Source organism: Parus major, chromosome 1 (genome assembly GCF_001522545.3).
Source record: "Parus major isolate Abel chromosome 1, Parus_major1.1, whole genome shotgun sequence".
NCBI lineage: Eukaryota > Metazoa > Chordata > Aves > Passeriformes > Paridae > Parus > Parus major.
Window position 1 is genome coordinate 105,340,269 of NC_031768.1, and position 22,703 is coordinate 105,362,971.

The window sequence follows — 22,703 nt, forward strand, 5'->3', positions numbered from 1 at the left end:
AGTGCTCTCAGTATGAGCAGGAAAGTACAATCCTATGGTATGACAGCAGTTATCAACTTGAATGGGTTTTGTCCATTCAGGCCCCACCTGAAGATAGATACATGACTGAAAAATAAACTGCTCTTTATTTCACCCTTGGGTACAGGTATCATGAACTTATTAATCTAAGGGATTTCAGGAAAGAGAGAATTTTCGGTACAAAAAGGCTTCTGGAATGGTTTCCCTTTTGGAGAAAAAAAAATGTAAAGGTAAGAGAGAACAAAAATTATCTAAGGATACTTCTGTAAAACCTGTATGTTCCATACAAATTAGCCTACAGCTAGGATGAAAAAAAGAATAAAAAAGGCAACTTTACCAATAAGGTTGGATTCCAGTGAGTATTATTTTTTAAACCTCTTACTGCTTACTACAGAAACCTGTTGGACTAATTTTAATAAATTCCTCAGGGCTTTCCCATATAAACCAAGGTATATACACACAGTGCTACTGATTACTATTACATAATGGAGAAAAAGTACTGGATCATTAAATCTTTAAATGTGAAAAACTTAGTCTTTCCTTCACTTGGTGCTCAGTCAAATAGAGCCACAAAATCTCCAATTAAACAAGACCAGTCATCTTCTAGGCGTTAATTTTTGTTCAGCTTGTGTTTGCCTCTAACTTGATCCTGACTTTTGTGCCTGTTTGAAAACCCCCTATTAAAACACCGCCTAGAGTTAAGAAGTGGAGCCTCTGGGGAGCTGCTAGACCAGGGGTTGACTTTGTCAGTGCTCTTGAATGACCCCATTAGTCCCGGAGAGGGAGGTTAAACAGCTGCAACACCCCGCAGAGGCTTTTCCTGGGATGCGTGTCCAGCTGCTCATGCACACCTTGGAACAGGACAAGGATCCTGGGGGGTGGACAGATGCACAAGGGACATCTGTGCTCTGTTTGGGACATTGTTCTAAGCCCCCAGGCTCAGGGTGGAGGTATTGCCTTAAACACTTCTCAATTTGCCTTAAATCCTGGAGCAGGACTGCCTGCAGCCCTTGGCCCTGTGCCTGTCATCACCTGCCCAGCACACTTGTCATGGGAGGGCCTGCGTCAAGCCTCCAGCCCCTCTCCAAAGATAAAAATGATGGGGTGTCCCTCTAAATCCTCACCCCTGTTGCTCTTGTGCCTAAGGGGCCTTTTGGGGTGCACACAGGGCCCCTCTCCTGCCTCGTGGGCCGGTGTGAGGCTCTCAGGTGCCTGCAGAGCACCAGCCCCAGACCAGGGATGGGAGAGGAGGCTGCAGGGGAGCCAATTGCTCATCTCCAGATAAAACTAAGCCAGTTTATTATTAAAAGGGTCTGGCTTGCTATTCCAGGTAAGTTAGTGGCTGTTTAAACACAAAAACCAGGGATCATAATTCCCATCCTTGCTTTCTGAAAGCAGAAGTCTAGCTATATTTTGTCAGTATGATGATCCCACATGCATCAGAAATTACATGTGACAAACATGGGGCATGCAAGGGGAACAACTTTGAAGAAAATTAATAGGAATATTCAGAATGTAGAAAAGTCTAAATAATCCACATGCAGCAGGATTCATGTGATGTTTTCCTGAAAAGACATCTCTCTTGACTGAGGGGAAATTTGTATTGCTTTACATTTTTTTTGGCTTAAAAAAAAAAATTAAACTGAAATAAAATTATGTGTCAAGGTTTTAAACCACATGCAGAGATGATTGTGAGGGGCAGGTGATGAAAGCTGCAATCACTGTAAGTGGCATATAACAGGACCTGAAGCTTTATGAATAGACAAGAAATTGCTCTCTCTCTTTTATATACCTGCCTGTCCTTTTCTTGTACCCTGCAAGACTGTCTTAGTTAGGAATATCTGAGTCACACTGGACCACCACTAGTTCATGCAAACCCATGAGTGCAGCTGAGACTGGGCTGTGGTCAGTGACTCCTGGAGCTGTGTAACACTTCAGGCTGCAGAGGAGTTCCAGGATTGGGTTCCTCAGAAATCACTGCTGTATGGTGCTGCTTATTCTGTGGCTTTTCTTATTTGGCCTAGAGACACATTTCTGTAGTTTATGCAAAGCAGAAGTCAATGAAACAAACTCTTCTCCAACCACAGTTTAGTCTCATTTGGGTTTTCTTCCCTGCTGCAACGTATTTTACTTTTGTTTATAACAGAAACAAAGCAAAAAATTATCCAAATAAACATATGGAAAAATCCCCTTGGTCTTTGGAAAATTTTTTTTGAGATTATATATTGCCTCATGCACTAATATATACAGTTCAAAGGAAAATAATGGGTGCATTGTCTCAACAAGGCAAATTTAAACATTTAAATCATTGACATGTACTAACACACACACAAGGACAGTCATCTCGGTTAGTTAAAAGACACAATAATATTTCCCAACAGCACCAACAGGGTTGAACTTCTGAAGGTGATGGTGAAAGAGAGGCAGCCAGCAAAGATGATTAAAGGAACGTATACAGGTGGCAATGGCAGATGGAAAGCGTCAGAAGGAGGCAGTCAGGAATATTTTGGAAAGGTGCACTCTACCTGTGTAGCCCAGCGAATTGTCGCCGTTATCAGAGGTGGGGAGTGGTGTCCCGCTGTCGTTCCCCCTCTCTAGGTCTTCGGAGTCTGTCGGAAACAACACCAGAGCTGCTGATGGGGTCACAGGACTAACAGTAGTTGCCATTTTGATCACAACACGTCCAGACACAATTAAATCCACACATGACAGCAAGAGCCACAGTGCCAGCGCACGGCACACCTCGTCCTTCCCCTGCCTGCGTGGTGGAGCCCGGAGAGACACTGTGGGGAGCATTGTCCAGGGTCCCCAGAAAGCTGCCCACTGTCCCCCTCTGCCCAGTCCCAGTGTCGCTCTGCAGCCAGCCAGCCACAGTGGCCACCCTGCTAACCAGGCAGCGCAGGCTGCGGGCAGCATATGGGGACGGGAAGGCAGGGGAGCTGAATGCTAGCATTGCTAATTTTCCACCTTATTGTTAATCAAAGCTATTGACTGTGATCACTCCCCATCATCGCTTCATCTCCTGGCAATTACAGACCCAGGGGACTTCACCTCTTTGTGGGGAGGAGGCGGGGGGCCACTGGGGCTTGGCGAGCGCGGAGGGGGCTGCTCTACCTCTGCTGGGATTTTGGGGCAGGGGAAAGGGATAGAGCCCTCCGTGAAAAGGCAACACTTCAGCATCCGCGGGGTTAGATGCGTTTTCTGCTAAAACATCCTTGCAAGGAATCCCTCCATTTTAATGTCAAGGGGAAAAAAAAAAGGGAAGGGCAGCTGGTCAGTTAACACAGAAATGAACACACGTTTTAAGACTCCAAGATAAACTGCTGATCAAAACACCACAAAACATCAAGAATATAACTCTTAATGAACTAAATAATTTGAAACAAAAAAAAAAACATCTCAGTTGCTCTGAAAACAAAACAGCACAACTCAAAGGAATTTGTTGACCACATCACTGCACCTTTTTACTCTCAATGTAAAACTGTTTAATAGACTTAAATCCTATTTTAGTTTACTTTTCATAGTGCACTGTCCAACAGATAATACCTAAAAAGAAAATTAGTATTTTGCTCAGAAGAAAACTTCAAGAAGCAAATGTCTTTGCAAAAATAACACTTCCACAACAATAGGCTGTTTTTTTCCTCTTTTCTCTGTTGACAGGTGTCAGATAATTTATTAATTATTGCAAAGACATGTTTTGCTCTCTCAGACATATTCTGGACTTCTATAATGACTGAAAAATAACTCTTCATTTTCAACAAAATCCACACTGCTAAAAATTACTGTGAACTTTCACAAAACACCTAAAGCAACTATATATGAAACAAAACTAGAAAAAAAAAACAACTTAAGGGGATTTTTATCTTTTTCTGGATGCTTTATTTTGCTAGTTCACTCACTATTATTTTTAAAATGCAATGCCAAACATTCATTTATCCATTTGTTTTCTAAGCAATTTTAGAGACAGTATCTTTAAAGATGAAAATCTTTTTAATGAGTTATAAAGGAAAGATATCAAGAAAACCAAAATCCTCAAGACCAACCCACTCAAGGGGACTTATTGGAAAAAAAAAAATTCTTTAGAAAAGTCAATTAAAGGATTGATAGCATGCCTTTCAAAATACTGTCGTGCAAATTAAGAAAATAAAAGACCAAACAACAAAAAGCAGCCAAACACCAAGATGATGTTTCATCTTGGCAGATGAAAGAAGTGAAATATGTTCGTTTATTGGCCCATTCATCTTTGCTGGCTCACTAATGGCCAATGTCACGTACATCTTTAAAATCTGCTCTGAAAATGGCTGTAGATTGACTGGATCAACACTCTGTTTCTCCAGATTGCTCACTCATTTGCATTCAGGGGTTGATTGGGTCAAAGTTTTAAATTACTGCAGTAAAGGACAGAAGGATGGGACTTTTTATTCATTTAAGTGGCAGAGCCTGTGCCTACCTTTTTTAGTGCAAAGGTTTATAATTGACTACAGGGAGCCCAGACCAAATTTAACCAATGAACCTGCTGATCATCATTCTGAGAGATTGATTGCGTTCTAGGAGATTTAACCACACACTACTCAAAATGACTGAGGAGGAAGAAGATACACTGAAAGCTATTGGAAGTGTTCTGTGTGTCACTGTAACGTTTGGTGTCATGTGCAAAATACAATTGCGCAATGAATTGGACTTTTTTAGCTAAGATAGCACCTCAGATCTGGAATTCCAGGCAGTGGGCCATCCTCCTCACAGCACCTCACAACCAACCAATGCTAACACCCCTAGCAAAGCTCCCTTAGGAGTTTTAACAGGACTGGTCTCCAATTCAGAAATGTGAATTCAGTAAAGCCAACAGGCTGGGAGAGAAGCAGCTTTAAAAAACAGGCTACAATTACTTGCAGCTATTTAGGCTTTCAAATCTTGGCTCCAATCACTCAGCAAAAGTAAATGAGGGAGGGAATTAGTCTCTTTTTGATGCTGCTGATACTTACATAATATCTGTCGATGACAATGCAATTGTTATTTACAATCTAAAACTACACAGACTCTTCACTCTCTCATTCTTTGAGAAATGCTACTTTTCCACCTGATATTGAAAATTATATTCTACTAATAAATTAAGGTCTCTGGCTGAAAATGACTCACTACATTTCATTGAACAATAAGTGTACATTTTGGGCTGTTGCCCTCTGTCTTGGGCTGAATTTAATTTCAGCTCCATCAGAAGTTCCAGCTTTGCCTGGGAGTCTGTAAAAACTTCACAGAGGTAAGTAGTGTTGACTTAAATAACACATTTCACTGTAGGACTGCTGTGAAGGCACTCTGTTGAATGGCTAGTAAAAGTCCTGAATGTTAAGACATGATGTATTTCTTATGACTGCCATGCTGTATGATCAGGCAATTTTCAACTTGGCTCTCTTAAACATAATAAACAATTTTACTTCATTACACTTTTTGAACTTATTACAATGCCAGAAAATGTGAAGCAAATGAACTATAAAGCCAATAACAATTCATCTGATATATAAAGAATTATATAAAGAATTAAAGAAAGTCTGAGTCAAAGCAGAGGCTGAACCTGGTGCCTCATCCCTCAAAGAAATGTCATAATCAGTCTTTAAGAGGTTTCACAGAAGTGACAGAGAGACATTTCCCTTAAAAAAAACCCCAACTCTCCAATATGGTTGGACATCTTGGTTGAATTTCTGTGTCAGACAAGAAATACTTAAACCAAGGTTTATATTTTTTTCTTAGCTTCTCAGAAAAGAAAGAACCCATTTTCACTGAAATAAAATGTAAGCTTTAAAAAGATGCCTAGGCAGTAATTGGTTGATTCATTACGTGGGAAAAAAAACAAACAAAAACCCCACCCAAAGACAAAAACAACCAAACAAGCCCAAAAAATAAACATAGTGCACCCCTCCAAAAAAACCTAAAATTAAACAGAAAAAAAATACTTTTATCTGTAAGCATGCAAAACTTCAGGAAGAAGTCAAAAGGACTTCTCTCCTTTTTCTTTCCCTTAGCTGTTTATTTGGGAAGAGGAAGTTGAAAAGTGAGCCTAGAGTAACAAAAAATAAGGATCAAGCTACCCCTTAGCAATTGCTACTACACTTTTCTTTCACAGGAAGGCACTCTTATCATGATAAAAAAATCTCATTCTCTCTTTCCATGGACATTTCCAGAGCAACCATTCATTGAGTTGGGCAAGATATTTAAAAAAATAACAAAATAACCCCAAAAACCACAACAACAAAAAACAAACAAAAAACCCAGAAAAACCCAACAAACATCTGCTTGGACTTGAGAGGAGAGGGTAAAATTTACCAGCACTGTGTGCTCCAGCTTTTTGGTGGAATGTTTTCAGACTTAGTCAGCCCAAGCACGTATGACCTCTTCAAAGCATAAAGAGGATTTTGTATAATCATGCAGGTTCAGAACAATTTTAGGTGCTAGTGGCAGTTGGAGAGCACAGAAGATTTACATGAATGTGAGGAGCCTTTTCCAATGAAATTTTCTACTGAAATCTCTAAGTTATTCCATTTTATTGGATGGCCACACCATTCATGCTTTAATTTGCATATCTTTTGCTCTTCAAAATTTTTAGAAAATCCAAATAGTAAATATTTACTACTGTTATTCATTCTTTTGGCTCTTAGAACCTCAAACCAGACAGACACACTTATTTACACAGCTATTTATATTCAAGTGCATTTTACAATCCTAACTCCAAAAATTATATAAGACACGTTTTTAGCCATAGCTCTGCTCTTCATAGAAAAGTCACCAGTGACTTTTTCCCCACTGGTAAGCAAAAGTGATGCCATCAGTCATTGCTTCTTTTGAACCAGGAGATATATCTGGATGACACATTTTATTGATGATGCATCCTTAAAAATCCCCAGATGATTCAGTATTGATGCCCTGGCCCAGCCTTCTGGTAGACATAAAGGAAAATTAGAAAGACCTTAAGAGACACAACTTCTTACTTCTGTAAGAATTTCATGTGTCTGACTTTCTACACTGGTCTTTGTTTATCTGAAATGAAAGTCACCTGCTGAACAACCTTTGACTGCAAAAAATAGATACTGCTACCATATTTAATTCCAAAATTTATAACTTCAATATTTCTTATTATGTTTCTCTGAATTTCATTATCATCAGCAGCTTGATGTTACAAAACTGGAAGGAAACAGCATGAACAGCATTTTGCAAATGAGCATTAATAAAAGATTAGGGTGAAGCAAATGAATATAAACTACTATCAATATAAGAATTGTGTTCTACAAATTGGATCAATTCCCATTGATTCTTTTCTAGTGATCTAGATGAATTCAAGAAGAGACATCAGAAAAAAAAAACCCATCTGGGAGTGCATCAAACCATAGCCTAAGATGAGGAACTAAATTAGTAAATTAGTGGCCAGGTTTTTTATCCAGTAATTTAATTTATTCTAGGTTTTCTTTGGAGTTACAGTAGAAATTCACTATAATATGTCTTAAAGAATATTTAATTTATTCCTATTCCTTCACTTGGTTCTGCATGATGACAACAGTTTATGCTCTCAGAGCATAAACATATTAAGAATAGCAGCTAAAGGAGAATGATTGATAAAAGTCAAATAATTTCATCTGTGAAAAGCAAATTTTGTGCAGGAAAAGTACTATCTAATATATGTTTTTTTAGAAAAGTACAGACAAGCTTTCAAGGATGTAGACCTATTCAGACCTGGAATAAAAAGGGAAACCTTCAGGCTATGTGCAGAACTGGGAATAATTAGGCCATCTTTAGACTATCACAGTTTGGTGAGCACTCACAGGTCTGTATCAGAAACCTGTTAATCTGATGAATGTCCTTACCAATATTTCATAACAGCTCAGAGGAAGTATTCTTTTTCATAATCCTTCTAGAGACTTCCACATTCACCCAGATAACTTGTTTAAGTTGGATAATTTGGGGAGTTATGATCACTTTCATCAGCTAAGAGTCTCCATAAGTAATAAGTAGTTCTTCATTAAAAATTTAAACTGCTCAGCAGTCTCATTTCAGAAGTTAAGAAGGATTCAAGCTAAGGGGAAAAGGCAATGTCCTTAATGTGAGGATCTGTCTCAAGTAAATTATAAATAAATCCACAAGGATGTTATTTTTATTAATAGCTTGTACAACTGTGTTCTAGCAATTCAATAAGTAGTCTAAAAATAAAGTATACACTTACACATGTACAGAAATGTTATCCATGACACTCAAAATGCATTCTTTTGATGAGAGAGCACTTATAAGTGTAAAAGAAACCCCTTAGAAATAGATTTTTTTTCTAAAACAAGGAAGAGTAAAAAGCATTAAATGGTTTGAGTATCTTGTTTTCTGGTTGTCTTCAAAAACAGTTCATGACTGAAATCCTGATAAAACCTCAGTAACAATGTTATTTATTACCTTTATTTTCACAATTAATTCAATAACAACATTTAACTAAGAAAAAAAAAGTAAATGAGTGGGGACATTATTATGCATAAGCATGAAACAACCTTGTTGTATCTTTGCAACTAATTTATTTGTTTATGCAGTAGGTAATAAAGAAAGGTGTTGAGCAATGTCAACACAGATCCAGCCAATATATTTTACTGGGTAGCAGAACCATAAGCTGAAGTCTTAGGTGGGAGCAGGCACCGTATGGCTCCAATTACACAGGAACATTTCTGACTGAACACTTGAATTCTCAAAACCTGGGATCTGGCAGAGAGCACAGCGAACTTGCACTGCCTGTTGTCCTCTCTCCACCTGCCCTTTGGCTCCTTGACTTTTTCTGGCTTTTCCTTGGACTTCCTGGGCTGTCCCTTGTAGCACTCTCTCCTCTTTGGCATCTGCTCGTGTTTCTTCCCCTGCCAGCCAAGCCTGAAGGTAAGAGCCACTCAGGCTAATTAAATGTGCTGCAAGTGAATTAACAGGTGGTGGCCCCAGCTGCTTTGGTTGCAGGGGTAGATAAGAGACCCATCAGTAGCCTGTGCAAGGCACTGTGATTAATTAGGACAAGAAGCCATTTTCTAGGGAGGGAGAACCAGATTTGTAACAGAATTTTCTACTCCAAGGTAACAAGCAATGTTTATTCAGAAAATGCAGAAATAAAGGACTTTTTTAACTGCTCACCAGTTATCTTGACTATGTTCAATATGCATAAGACCTGCTAGACCACTTTCTTCATACAAGTATTTTCTCTTTACCACAAACTATGAGTTTTAACTTGCTTCAGGATATGTTCTCTCCCTTAGAAGACCTCTTATTTTGTTTTCTTCCAAGTAAACTTACATGTTTGTCAAGAAAGTTCTGATTGCTGTGGGAACTACTATCAAGACATTTAAATAATAGCAACTAAGATCATGTACAGCTGAAGAACTGGTTATTAAATCCTCCAACTCTACTGGACTTGTTGCACTAATCCCCTAACTACTGAATTAAACTCTCTAAAACTACACCCAGTCCTCCAGTCATTAACCACTGGAGCTCCTCTTCCATGGCTTCAGCCCTGCAAGGATGTTTTGAGGCTGAATTATGCAGCTGCTTTACAAGAAGCTGCTCCCAAAACAGCAGCAGAGAGCTGGGTTCCCTTGCTCTTTGCTGTAGAGCTGCAACACAGCAAGAATCCCACCATGCTTAATTACCCCTTGTATTTATCAGTTGAGTGATAAACTTTGTGAAGGTGATGAATTTCCCTCTTTAATGACAATTACAGACAAACAAGAAAAATGCAGGAATTAATTCAGCGTACCAGCAACCTTGCAGAGACATGATTTGAAATTAAAACTACCATAAAAATGAATATTGAAGGGGATGTACACAATCCAAGAGCTGAAAAAGTCCTTTCTCATTCCCTTGTTTCTCTGAATATGCAAAGTCATCTTCTGAGTTGTTAAAGATATATCTGCAACACAGCTGTGTCATTTGCATTTTACCAGTCTATCTGCAGAGCTCAGCACGAAGAATAATATTAAATCAATGTATGTCAATGCTTGCTTAGAGAAAGAACAGACCTGCTTGCACTGATACACTGTCCTGCAAGGCAAGACACTGGCACAAAATAACTCAGCCTGTTAACACAGATATTTAAGCAAGAAAGCCTCCCTCATATCACAAGAATTTCAGGTTATTTGCCTTCAGAAGGCACTCCTAACTATTCTGGTTTGTTTTGACTACCCCTCCTTTTAAAAGGGCTACATTTTAAAGAATTTTTCTGTTCCCAACATGTTTTCTACTTTCCAACAGTGACTTCAACCACATTGTGATTATTGATACCTTTAACATATGGATTTCTTAGAGGATATGTGTCCAGTTCTTCCTCCTCAGTGCTTTCTCTTCCTTTTTGTCTCCCACATCCCAGTTTTTTGGCCATGACAAAGAAGCCAGCAGACAGGACAGGCTTTAAAGGTCCCTGTTGTTCCATACTTAAAGCCAACATTTTATTTACCTTGTCTTCTGTACAAAGCAAAAGTATGCTATAGCCTATGGAGTGATTCGAGGATTAAAAAAATGAAGGTTTAACCCTGTTGTAGCTGACAATTAAAATCACTGTGGTCTACCAGGACAATATTTGATAGGTAATGCACAGGGATGATTTTGAAGTGACATGAAAAGGTGACTTACAAGGCAAAGAGATATTCACACTGACTGTAAAAAGGCACGGAGCTGAAAAACGTGCACTGTCAATCAGTATTTCTACACAAGGATAAATTTACAGCAAGCTGCAAGCATCATCAAACCACACATACATGGTAGGCAGTCAAGCTGTCCAGAATTTCCTTTCCTATTCACCTTCCAAATGTATTAAATGAAACTCACTTGCAACAATGCCTTTTTTTTTAAATACAAAGATTTTTTAAAAAATTGTCTTCTTTTATTCATGTTAAATAGAGGTGAGAACTTCAGGGAAGTTCTTTTCCTTTTGTTACTTGATCAACAGGCATTCTCTCTGTAAAGCTCTTCTGAAGAACTTCTGCTTTTTGCAGAGTAATGAAATGCATTTCACAAAGAAGGTTTTTGAGTTTGTGCCTTGGAGAGAAGCTGTACAACAGGTGTTTCTGCTTGCTCTGTTTACCTGAGCTGAGCACTCACTGCTCAAAATTGTATCCTTAAGAAAACAAATGATGGAGCATGTAAGCATTTGCCTGGAAAATTTGATATTAGGCTTGAAGCCCTTTCTTGTTAAAGCAGCAAAATGCTCCCATTGACTGGATGCAGTGTTCTGTTAGCACAGCTGTGAATACTTCAGGGAAGTGGGAGAAAGAGCCACAAATAAAGAATTAGCAATTATTATCTAGCTCATAATGAAACATACAGATATGTCCCAATCAACTTAATAATTCTCAGCCTGAACCGGGAAAGATAAAATAGTGGTAAGTTAATAGAATAGTTCCTAATGGTTCTTTAGCATCTTCCAGCTGGGAATCTCATTTCTCAGTGTGATTAATGTCAGCCTCAAAAAAAAGCACAAGGTCAAAAATTACTCCAGGTTTATGAACTTAAACGCCAGACAAAATAGAACAATGATGAAATGAAATAGCTGAGGAGGAGAACAATCAATAACTCTTCTATCTTGTCAGAATTCAACTCTGCAAAATTAATACCAGATAAGAAATCATACAACACAGCAAGGGGTACTTGGGCTTACAAGGATCTACAGATTTCTCTAAATATTGTTAATTTGCAATACTGTGTACATTGAGCATAGGAATTACTAGCTAGAGGCAGTAATTTTGAAACAAGAAGGGACCTTCAACAGATCCACAGGAATCCCAGAATTAGAGCTGTAACTGGAAGCACAAAGCCCATAGCAATCAAGTACAAACACTGAAGGATAAGTTTTAAACTACACAAATGTGGTGAGAACAATGCCAAGTAACAAAAACAGCCACATCAAAATTTTGATGGATAAGACTATCAAGATGGTAAAGAAAACCAAACTACACATCTAGGTTCAAAAACCAACCAGACCTCTGAGATAAACAGACAGAAAGGCATAACCTTATCAGAAGCTTTTTTTGTGCATTGATAGATACCAAACAACAACTAAATAGCAAATGGAAGGAAACATTTGTATTTTGTGTTTTGTATTTTGTACCAGTTATTCCCCCCTTAAAAAGCAGACCCAAACCCCTCATAATCCAAACCTCACCAGAATCCATGCTAGAGACCAGGAAATTAGGCATCTCATAATAAGGGACTCATTTATCACCAGCAATGAACTGAAAATGGAAGCACAGATGACTAAGAATTCATTGTGTCAGATTTAAGTGCAGAAATTTTCCCACTGCTGACTGGGTCACCGCTTTAATATCGCTGACCTAAAGTACAACACTGCAAGAGTGACAGCTTGAAAAAAAGAAAAATTTCTTTATCAAGCCCTGACTGTTTGTTTGTCCTACCTTCATTTAATGTGTTGGTGCAGCTGCTTTGGGCAGGAAATAAAAAATACTTCTGAAGCAACATTATACATCTCATGTGTTTCTAGCGTGATTGGTTCCATATTGTTGGGGCCCTCAAGCGCCTCTAGCAGAGATCCTCTGCAAATTTAAACATGTCCAACTGGATAAAATCAGAAATAGATGCTTCATCCCTACGGGCTAGGATGACTGCTGCCCAGCACTGAAATTCCAGCGGGGAAGATGATGCCCTGGCTCTGGTCTGAGCTCTGCATGCTGCCATGGGGTGCCGAAATGAGCACAGGAGCCCTGAGGGGACCATCAGCAAACCCTGCCAAGCTCCTGCCCTGGTGCCCCTGGGGTTCCTCTCTGCTCCTGGCTGACAGCTCAGCCCAGGGCTGCCCCAGCTGGGACACCACTGACAGCAGGGCCAGCAGCCCCCAACCCCTGCTGGGTGCCACAGGTGGGCAGCAGGCTTGGAGCACTGCAGAGGTGACCCCAGACCTAGAAAATGTCCTTCAGCAGCATTTTTACTGTCTGGTCAGTGGGGACACTCCAAATCTGGTTAGATCTTCAGTGGAAAACTTCAGCTCACTGCAAAGAGCCTGCAAACCTGAATAGGTGGAGCAGAGTTTAGGTGTCTTACATAACAGAATCTCAGAAGATTTAGGCACTGATAATCACAGAATCATTGATCCAGACCTGTACAAATATCACAAACAACTTGTGAGGTTGCTCAGATCTCAGTGACACACCATTATTACTGCTGAATTTAAACAACTGCATGCTGTATCTAATGATTTGCTAGTCTAAAACTTCAGCATATGATGATACTAAAGATCTTTAGGTGTATCCAAGATTATTCCAATTACTATGCTAAACTTCTACTATAAAAAAGAACAATATGAAAAGGAATTTAATATTTTTACTGGCTTCAAGTTTATTTATTTTGGTGGGAATATGGATATGAAAATTACGGAAAAAGGAGAGAGGAGAATAATACAAATGCACAAGAACCTTAGAAAAAGGAAAGCATATTTAGTGTATTGAACACAATTAATCATATTTCCTTTTAGGAGGCCAGACTATAGAGGATTCCTGAAAAAGCCTTGTAATTTCAGAAGGTGCTGGATATGAAAAAAAGAGAGTAACACATTGGATCAAATAACACATCCAGCTAGAGACCAATCTGGCATTGAACACCAGTTAAAAAATAAAACAGCAAAGAATTCTATTATTTTATGTTTCAAATAGGAAAAGAAATCTCAGAAAACACTGAGAAAATTTAAACTTTAAACCAAAAGAAACTACTGAGTTTACTCCATCATTCCTGTAAGTCAAGCTGTACAGTTTATTCAACTCTACCAAAACTTGTATTGTTGTTCTACAGCTGTAGAGTGACCAAGGAGATGTGATATAATCTTGAAAGCTTAACACTGGAGATGAATAAGCTGTAAGTGCACATAAATGCCCAAAACTGAACAAAACTAAAGCATTAAACAACTCAGTGAGAAAGACTTCACACCTGAAGACAATTTCAAATGCCTTTCAGGAAAAGCTTCTAAAAATGTTAAATATTTTAGAACTTTTACCTTAACTACGAAACACTGAGCAATTAAACCAGAAACATTTTTTTATTAGAAATAATATATTTAAACTCAATCTAAGATGTTTTCCTTATGGTTTTTATTTTACTTGATGATGATTATGATTTTGATTTTGGAAATGTATTTAGTCTTAGAAAATTGACACATGGGAATGGAAACATAAAGGAAGTTATGTTCAATGATGAAGGGAAAACTGGGTAAAAGGATTGCAATAAATAAATAAAACCTCCCATAAGCATTGATTGAAATGTTAACCAGTTTTACACTGATTAGCACTCATGCCTAAGAAGGCTCCCTAGGTAAGCTCCTATTTAAGCTTTTCTCCTCAGCTTGAAACTTGAACATAATTATGTTTGACGAGATTCAGGGTGAGTGTCCCAGGGTCCTGCCCCCTCCAGTCATCCCACTCAAAGTCCTAGACAAAACCTTTCCCACTTTCCTTGGAGCCTCCCACTACAGGTATCTTTCTCAAGACAACTAAAAGAGAGAAGTTGTTGTATAGTGAAATATTGTCTAATATGTGGATAAAACTCAACTGCACCTCACATCCACTGGTTCAGGAGTAGCTTTGAGACTCCTTCCATCTTTATTTGTTAATTAACAACTGAATTCAGAAAAGACTAGAGCAGAAGATCCAACAGATGCTGACTCTGTCATAGCAGAATCCCTATTCTGTAAAACATCAGACTAAAGTGGAACACTTCCAAGCCCTTCCTCATCCCATTCAGCTTATTTTATCAATATATATTTAATAATCTGAATTTGTGACATTAATATGCATGATAACCTAATTCTGCTATTTCAATTTTAACAATTGAAAATAAAGGCCATTCATGAGTAGAAAAAAAATGCACTCAATGAAAAATGCTATGGGTACATGAAGATTTTTCTGGTGATATACTACCAAGGAAAATTTAGTCAAATTTAAACTGGCCCCTCATTTATCATATCCTGTGGGCAAGTCAGTTAATAGCTATATTGATTCTCTTTTGTGTTCATTCTTATATACATCATCCAACCAAGGTGAAAGCAACCATGAGATATGAATTTTAGAGAAAAATATTTAAATGATAAATGTTTGAAACTGGAGTTAGGAATGATTATTATACAATGGGTTTGCTGCTCTTAAATTACAGGGTGTACAGATATAATCACACCAGGAAATATCACATTAATAAATACTAGGTGACCCCTGGAAGTGCTGTACTGCTAGGAATGAAAAGAGACTCGAACAGAATTGTATCAGCTGAGGATCTGGGACACACTGAGCATCACTTTCACACAAAACTCAGGGATACTAGATTGCCTGGGAATCTTTGCTCAGTCAAAGTGCAAAATGAAATAAATATTTCAGACCATGGTTTGTTTGGCCTGCCAGTATCTGAAGATTAGAAGAGAGAAAAATATTCCATTTTTTATTTCATATCTGATTTCACAGGCAAATTAAAGGGTGTTTGTTTGTTTTTCTTTGCTCCCACTGAAAGTAAAGAGCAGAGAACATGACTCCCATCCTTGTTTTTTTTCTGTTTTGAAGAAGGATGATCAATGAAAGAAAGGGAAATTATCTTTTCCAAGGACAAAAAAGATACACTGCACTTTGTGCAAATGGCTTCAAGTTTTTTGTTGGATTTTTTTTTTCCAGGAGAAAAGTATGAAGCAGATTGAACTAGCACACAACCAAAACACAGCTCAAAAAATTGAATACTAGCCATTACTATTAACACAATGTGTCTTTTAAAAATTCTAGATGCAGTGTAATTTCTTTCTTTGGCCTCCTCTTTATAAAATGTAACTATTCTTGTGCAACTGTTTTTCATGTTTCAACAGCTCAACTAATAATCACCCTTTATTCTAGACTAATTCAGTTATTATTTTATTAAATGTGTATATAAAAAGTTTAATCTTTCCAAGGATCTTTGTGATATTTTCTTTATTTAAAAAACTTCTCAACAGAAAACATTTTCCCCAATCAAGCCTGAAGACTCCTGACATTTTTTTTTTTCAATGCTTCAGGTTGTTCAGTGTTACAAGTTTTGTTAGCAGAAAATAAGACAAAGTTTAGGATGCATTAGTGTAAAAACTGTGTTCACAGAGGCTTCCCTCAGCTGCTTCAAGGTCAAGGGGAGCTGCAAGGTGGGAGGTGAAGTTTTTCTTACCATCTTATTTAATCTTTTTGAAGAAAAGAGAATGGGAGTAGAGAGAGCACACATTTGGTCCGGCCTGTGGCTCCTTTTAAGAAAACAATTGATTTCTTTTGTATTTTTATTACTGGAAAAAGTGAAAACAGATATCTGAGGAAAAAAGAACCAGATCTCCTGTTGCAAGGACACTTGGTGAAATCCAGCTGGTGTCTCATGCAGTGCTGAACCACAGGGAAAGCCTGGGCTTGAGAAGAGCCCGTGACCGCTGCAGCTGAGGCTGCAGCCCCAGCGGGGTCAGGGAGGTGCCTCTGGGGGAGCTTCCAGGGGCCCTTTGGAGCTGAGCTACAGCTGCTGCTGCTGGGAGGGGAGGAGATGAAATTATAGCGTGGAAAGGGGAGAAAAGCAGAAAGTCTGAAGGGATGAAAACACAGCGTTTCGCTTTCATCCCTCTAATATTCTCAGGAATCCCTTTAGGGGGATGAAAGCCATCCCTTGTAAGTCTGATTCCTCTGTCTTTATGTTTTGCAGGCATCTACAGACAACAGAAATAAGTGATAATGAATAAGAATTGGAAACAGGACAGACTGCTGCCTGAGTCTCATTGAAATGAGTGTAGCAAGACACAGGCTCTTTCAACAAACTTTGTTATTTTAGTGAACAGCAACAACTAATACGCAGTTATGATACAACACCCTCTACAACTCCCAACCAAAAACCTCTGCAAGTAAAAAAAAATCTTGTATACTCTTATGGTCACAAAACTACAAACTTGGAACTTAGGAAATTGTAGATGTGAGGCTGCATGACTGATCTTAATATATCTTCCCAAGGCACCTCTTCATCATTAATTTCATGACCCTTTCAGAGTGTTGTCCCAGTGCAAAGAATAGAGAACAAGAAAGATAGCAAGATAACAGGAGAGTGAAGTACACCCCAAAAATGTTTGAGGTGTATGGATCCTGAATGATCAGGAATCAGACTTCTTTAAAAACATGTAATTAATTCACAGATACCACTCCTGAATGCTCTCAAAAGCTGAACTAGCACATTTTCCTCGGAAGTCTGCAAGATGGAGAAAGTATTATCATCTCATTTTATCTGGACATCTGAGGTGCCATTGTGGCTAGAGACAAGTTTTCTGAAGAAGGTTGCTCTCCAGATTTCCACAACCACGTCTTCCATCCCCATGTTTAGAAGCTTGTGGTGTTGGAACTAATACAGGGAGAAAAAGGACACCAGTGAATGTCCCAAAACCCTGATGATCTTTTGGAGCTTTCACTCTGCTGTCTGATTGAATAAGGCTGACTTGTTTCAACGTTTACCATAGCTAGCCCAAGGCATCAAGCAAGCCTAAATTATTATGAAAGCCTAAATGGGGCCATCTCCTGGCTTCATGAACACATCCAGACCAATAAATAACTAGCTGATCAGCATAAAAAGGAGCATTTGCAATTCTTATGAAAGGATCAGTAATCATGTAACAATTTTTTTCCCTTCCACTGACTGTATTTAATATAATAGTTAATCTGTAATATCCTGAATAAGACACAAGGGTAGTGTCTGCTTTTCCAAAACACATTTAAGTGTTATATATTAATTTTTTAAAAATCTAGGTTTATGTTTATATAACTAACATGAAATCAGATATAAAATGCAGGTTTTGATTGCTGTCTTCTATATTCCTCTCATCCTCCTAGTCCATTTCCCAGCAAAGCAAAATGTAAACCCTATGCCATTTTTAAGTATGAATGTGAAAGAAAATTGTTTGCCCAGGCAAAGTTCTGTATGAGCTGCAGAAAATAAGCTTATGCTTAAAAAATTTCTTTTATTTTACAGGAAATAGTTTGTGACTGCTTGGGAAGAAAGCAAAGGAAAAATTTACTTTGGAGAATATTCTGGCTCCTGGAATCAAGACAGCTGAAAGCAGAGGAAATCTAAAGGAGTGACAGACATTTTGAAAGAAAGACTGCTAGCCTGGAAACAATCTCAGCTGCTTACATTTGAAATCAAATATCTTAATCTGTCACTATTTTCTGAGTTACCACAGTCAAATTCAGACAGGTACTAAAATGCCAGAGACCTCTCTCAATCTATTCCTGAGCCTCTCAGTACCCCTTCTATCAAATGGGAATAAAAGACTAATGAATTGTACAATTGGCACATTCTTAGCAAATTAAAATGTGTTTTCATGTCTTTGCTGTTACTATTAAGTAAATACATACAGTGGTTTTGTAAAAAGCCAGAATTTTAAGTTATGAAGCATACATTTATTTAAGACATTTCTTAACCACTGAAACTTTCAATACTTGAGAAGGTTAAGAATTGTGTAAGCATAATTCTTGTCTTACTACCCTTATACTTCAAAGAGGATATTGTCTTTGCATTGTAATTACATCTTCAGAAACATCAACCTCTTTACCCTAAAAAATAATTCGTTTTTGTGAGCCTAAATTTGCCACTACTCCTGAAACCCAGTGTTCTTACGAGCCTGTTCATTATTTTGGAAAATAATGATTTATTTCACATAAAACCTTTCAGATCTTAGAAATAACAACAGGAATTTTCTTTAGCAAAAAGAGAAATATTAAAATGTTAGGCATTCAAAATATTTTTTCTGCAATTCTCCTAAGTGATTAGCAACAACATAATCTTATAAGCTCAACTTTCTTAGTATGATAAAACTAAGCTACAAATTAGAACCTTCCCTACCAAGTAGGAACAAAAAAATCTTAGATTATTTTTTGCCATTACTATAAACTAGCGTCAAAATGGTATCTGGTATTTCTGTGGTACTATAGAAACCCCCAGAAGCATTTAAACATGATGTTTCACAGCAGAACTGTGATCCTGAAATATTACAAACCAGACATATTTCCATTCTTCCCAGTGTCTCACTGCATACAAACCCCACATTTGCAGAAACCTCATAGGCAGCTTCTAAGACTGTTGGCTCAGGTTCTGCTAATTATGAAATGAACTGCAAAATGAGGGTGTTTTTTATTCTCTATTACATAGAAGCAGCCCTTGTCACCCACCAAACTGATTTATGGGATCATTTCTAGATGAAGAAGCTACAACAGCTTGCTCTTTTGTAGTTTAAGAAGTTCATGACATTTCAGATATAGCAAAAAGTCTAATTTGGAACAAAAAATTATGTGGTTTAAATATTTTTACTTCATGAAGCTGGGCTAGCTGCAGCACACCCAGGTTATTCTCAAGACAAAGAAATCGAGGCAAAAAAAATCTTGGCATCTACAACTGCCATATGGAGGATCCATGTGTCATTGTTGTATGGTAAAATTATCTCCCAAATTTTTTCCCCAAGTTATTTTTAACGTATTGACATTTTCCCAGCTCTTTTTTTCTTTCAAATCTGAGAAGAGGCAAATCTCCTTATTTTTGAGTACAGAAGTGCAGAAAAATAAATTTAGCTTGTAAAACTCCAGCTAAAGAATGAAATGGCTTTTACAGGCATAAAACCAACTTCTTCTTAAGGCCTAGTGTTGTGGGACTGTCCATGGCTCGAGGCTAATATTCTCCCCAAGCAGGGCTGAGGGTCCATCCTTTCTCATGGTTTGATGCTCCTGTTTGTAACCTTCATGGTTTGTTAGCCAGGTGACCTTCAACCTTTGATCCTGGGAAGACTATTAGTGGTGACACCAGATTTGCCTCTGGAGCACGGCTGCAGGGGAGCGGTCCCAGGTGCACCATAAATGCACCTTTTCACATCGTTCTACAATTAATCACTGGGATATCAAAATACACTCAGAATGTGCATATATAAATATATTATAAATAAAGGCATGTGAATATAAATAAAAATTGGCATTTAAGGGAGATAAAAGTCAAGCTGTAGCCATTATTCTGTTGTGACCCAGTTTTATGCATGTATTCCCCACTTATCCTAACCCAAAATAGGATTTATGTGCGTACTTTGCTTCGAGCAAAATCTTAACGCTGTGACTGGGGAGTGTTCTTTAAACAAAGCTGTAGAAATCAAGGACACAAACTTATAGAGAAATTATCTACATGTTTCAGAAGCTTTTGTTAGATTGGGATGTAATCTCAGCTCTTTTTGAATACAAGCTAGCATTTCAAAACTTGGGACAGGTTTGACTACATGTCAAGGAAACAATTCAACACCTGCCATATTTGGGGTATTATTGCAATAGCAATAATAAATAACATCCCAGAGCCTAGAGCTGTTTAAAAAAATCTCCAATGAGAAACAAAACAAAACAAAAAAGTGTACATCTTTTTCATTGTAATTTTCTCTGCTTCTTTCCTTCAAGATGGGTATCCTCTAAAAGATTTCTTTCAGGATAAAAGACAAAAAGGAAGCTGTCTACGGTGAAAATAGTTCACAAGTTAAATTGTACTGAGGTAGATGCAGCTGTAAATAAAGAGATTCTTGATGTAGGAATGCTGTATCTAGACACTAATTTGGAAACAAACCTATAATCACACTTTTTCTTTTTCTTCTATTTAAACCAGAATGGAAATGAAAGTATATGCTTGAGACAGGAAGAATAATAGCTCTGACAATAAAAAGTCCAAAGAATATGCCAAAATACTGCAATTCTCAAAGCAAGTAAGACAAAACAGTATTGTTTTACCAAGCTTATGGAATTTGAAATATATGCTTCACACACGACACACCGTGATTCAAAACAGCTGACGTATTCTGAAGGAGAGTCGAGAAAAGGTTTTATTGACAATTGCAACTTAAAATGGCTCCATTGACAAAACTGTAACGTGAACCAAAAGCCTCATCTTACAGAGTCTTTTGTCCTTTTTATAATGTGCTGTGGGAAGTCCCATTGACCCCATGGCTCAGCAGGTTAAGCAGGCAACTGCATCTTCTCCTCTTTATAGCTGAGTTTGTCTGGGACTCAGTAAATGAAGAACTAAGAACTACCAAGCTCAAAATGTGTGCATTTTCATTTGTAGGCCAATAATTATGTGGACTCAAAGGAAGGAAATAATAGATAAAGAGAGGAGAGTCACAAGGAGATAAGAGGGAAGAACAAAATTTGGCTGAGAAATGAGCTCCAGCTGCTGAGTCACAGAAACATTTCTCAATAAAGTTCATGAGGATGTTGCACATAGATTCAGTATGCCTGTGTGACAGCTGAATAATCCATGGATTAAGATTCACAGACACAGTCAGCATCCTTCCTGAGCTTTTAAATTGTAATGATTATCAAGCATGAAATTTTCCCTCTCTCTCTGTGTCTCTTTTTTTTTTTAATCAAGAAAATTTACAGATTGTATTATACACACTTAGTCTCTAGGGGCTTCCCATACCAATTTTGGCTATATATATATTACCATTTGGCATTACCCTGTTATATAAGTAATCATACAGAAAGGTGAAAAACCCCTAACAACCTTTCCCAGAATATTTTTGTGAACTTAAGTAGTTAGAAATAAATATCAAGTCTACATACCATCCTCAGTACTGAGGGAAAGATAAACTCTAAGAAAAGTATAAAACCAGCCTCCAGCTTTCTGCTCCTCATATTCCACTATTCCCAGCAGCACAGGCAAAACCTTTCTTGGAGTTTATCCATCATCAGTCCTAATAGGGCTGCATCCCAAACAACACCACAGTTTAATAGCACGAGGACAATCACCAACATCCTTTGATACAGTCTTTGTTTGCATGTACTCATATGGTAAGATGCACAAAATATTACAACTTCAATGTAATTTTGAGTTTTATGCCTTAAAACAGCAGTTAAGCAGATAGTGTGTTCATTTCAATAGGCCTTAGCCTTGCTAGAAAAGGAGGAAAGTGCTGAGAAATCAATATTAGTTCTACATTTGCATTTCCTGGTGTCTCCAAAAAGACAGACTTTAGAAATGGTTTGTAAATACATTCATTTATTATTACATATTCACTAATAGACTTGTTCTGGGGAGTCCTATAATAGTGCAGTGCAGATTCCTCAGATTATGCAAAAAAATCAAAATACCTATTATATGCAATGTTTCTCATGTAAAATGATATGCCAACTTCCATAATCATTTCCTATTCTCTCTTTAGAAAAATTTGATATCTTTTAAACCTCCTAATTATAATAACAAATAAAAGACCTTTTTACTAATAAGGAAGGAAACTGGCACAGAATCATAATAAAGAAAAGCCAGCTGAGGAGCCTGCTAGAAAACAATACTATGTATAATTGGTGTTTAATTATGCAGAATTAACAAATGGCAGCAGCACTGGTTGTATTACTTGACCAGGGCTCTTTGCCAAGTCAACAAGCTGGTTTTAATGTAGGAAGTAACCCATTCAGTTATCTGTGCCTTTGAGCAGGGCCCTGACTGCTGTGTTCTCCGTCTGCGTTGCCAAAAACATTTAGCAGAAGAAAGAAATCTGTTGATTTGCTAAAGCAAGATAAATTTCGGTCATTGATACGGGTGAATGCACCAATAAGATCATAAAAAAGTTTTCTAAACATTTTATTCATCTGGTGCCAATGGTTTAGTAACACCATGAGAGCTCAAAATACTAATTAGTATGAATTTGC

At 37.8% G+C, this 22,703-nt stretch overlaps 1 protein-coding gene across 4 annotated transcripts in view; it reads right to left on the minus strand.

Moving 5' to 3' along the window:
- Positions 1-22,703, minus strand: part of ROBO1 (roundabout guidance receptor 1) — a 690,100-nt gene that overhangs the window by 350,820 nt on the left and 316,577 nt on the right. For all 4 annotated transcript variants that reach the window (XM_015640442.3, XM_019007725.2, XM_015640439.3 and 1 more), the window contains exon 3: positions 2,544-2,627. In XM_015640442.3, coding sequence (XP_015495928.1) covers positions 2,544-2,627 — 84 coding nt within the window. The remainder of the gene's footprint in view (positions 1-2,543; positions 2,628-22,703) is intronic.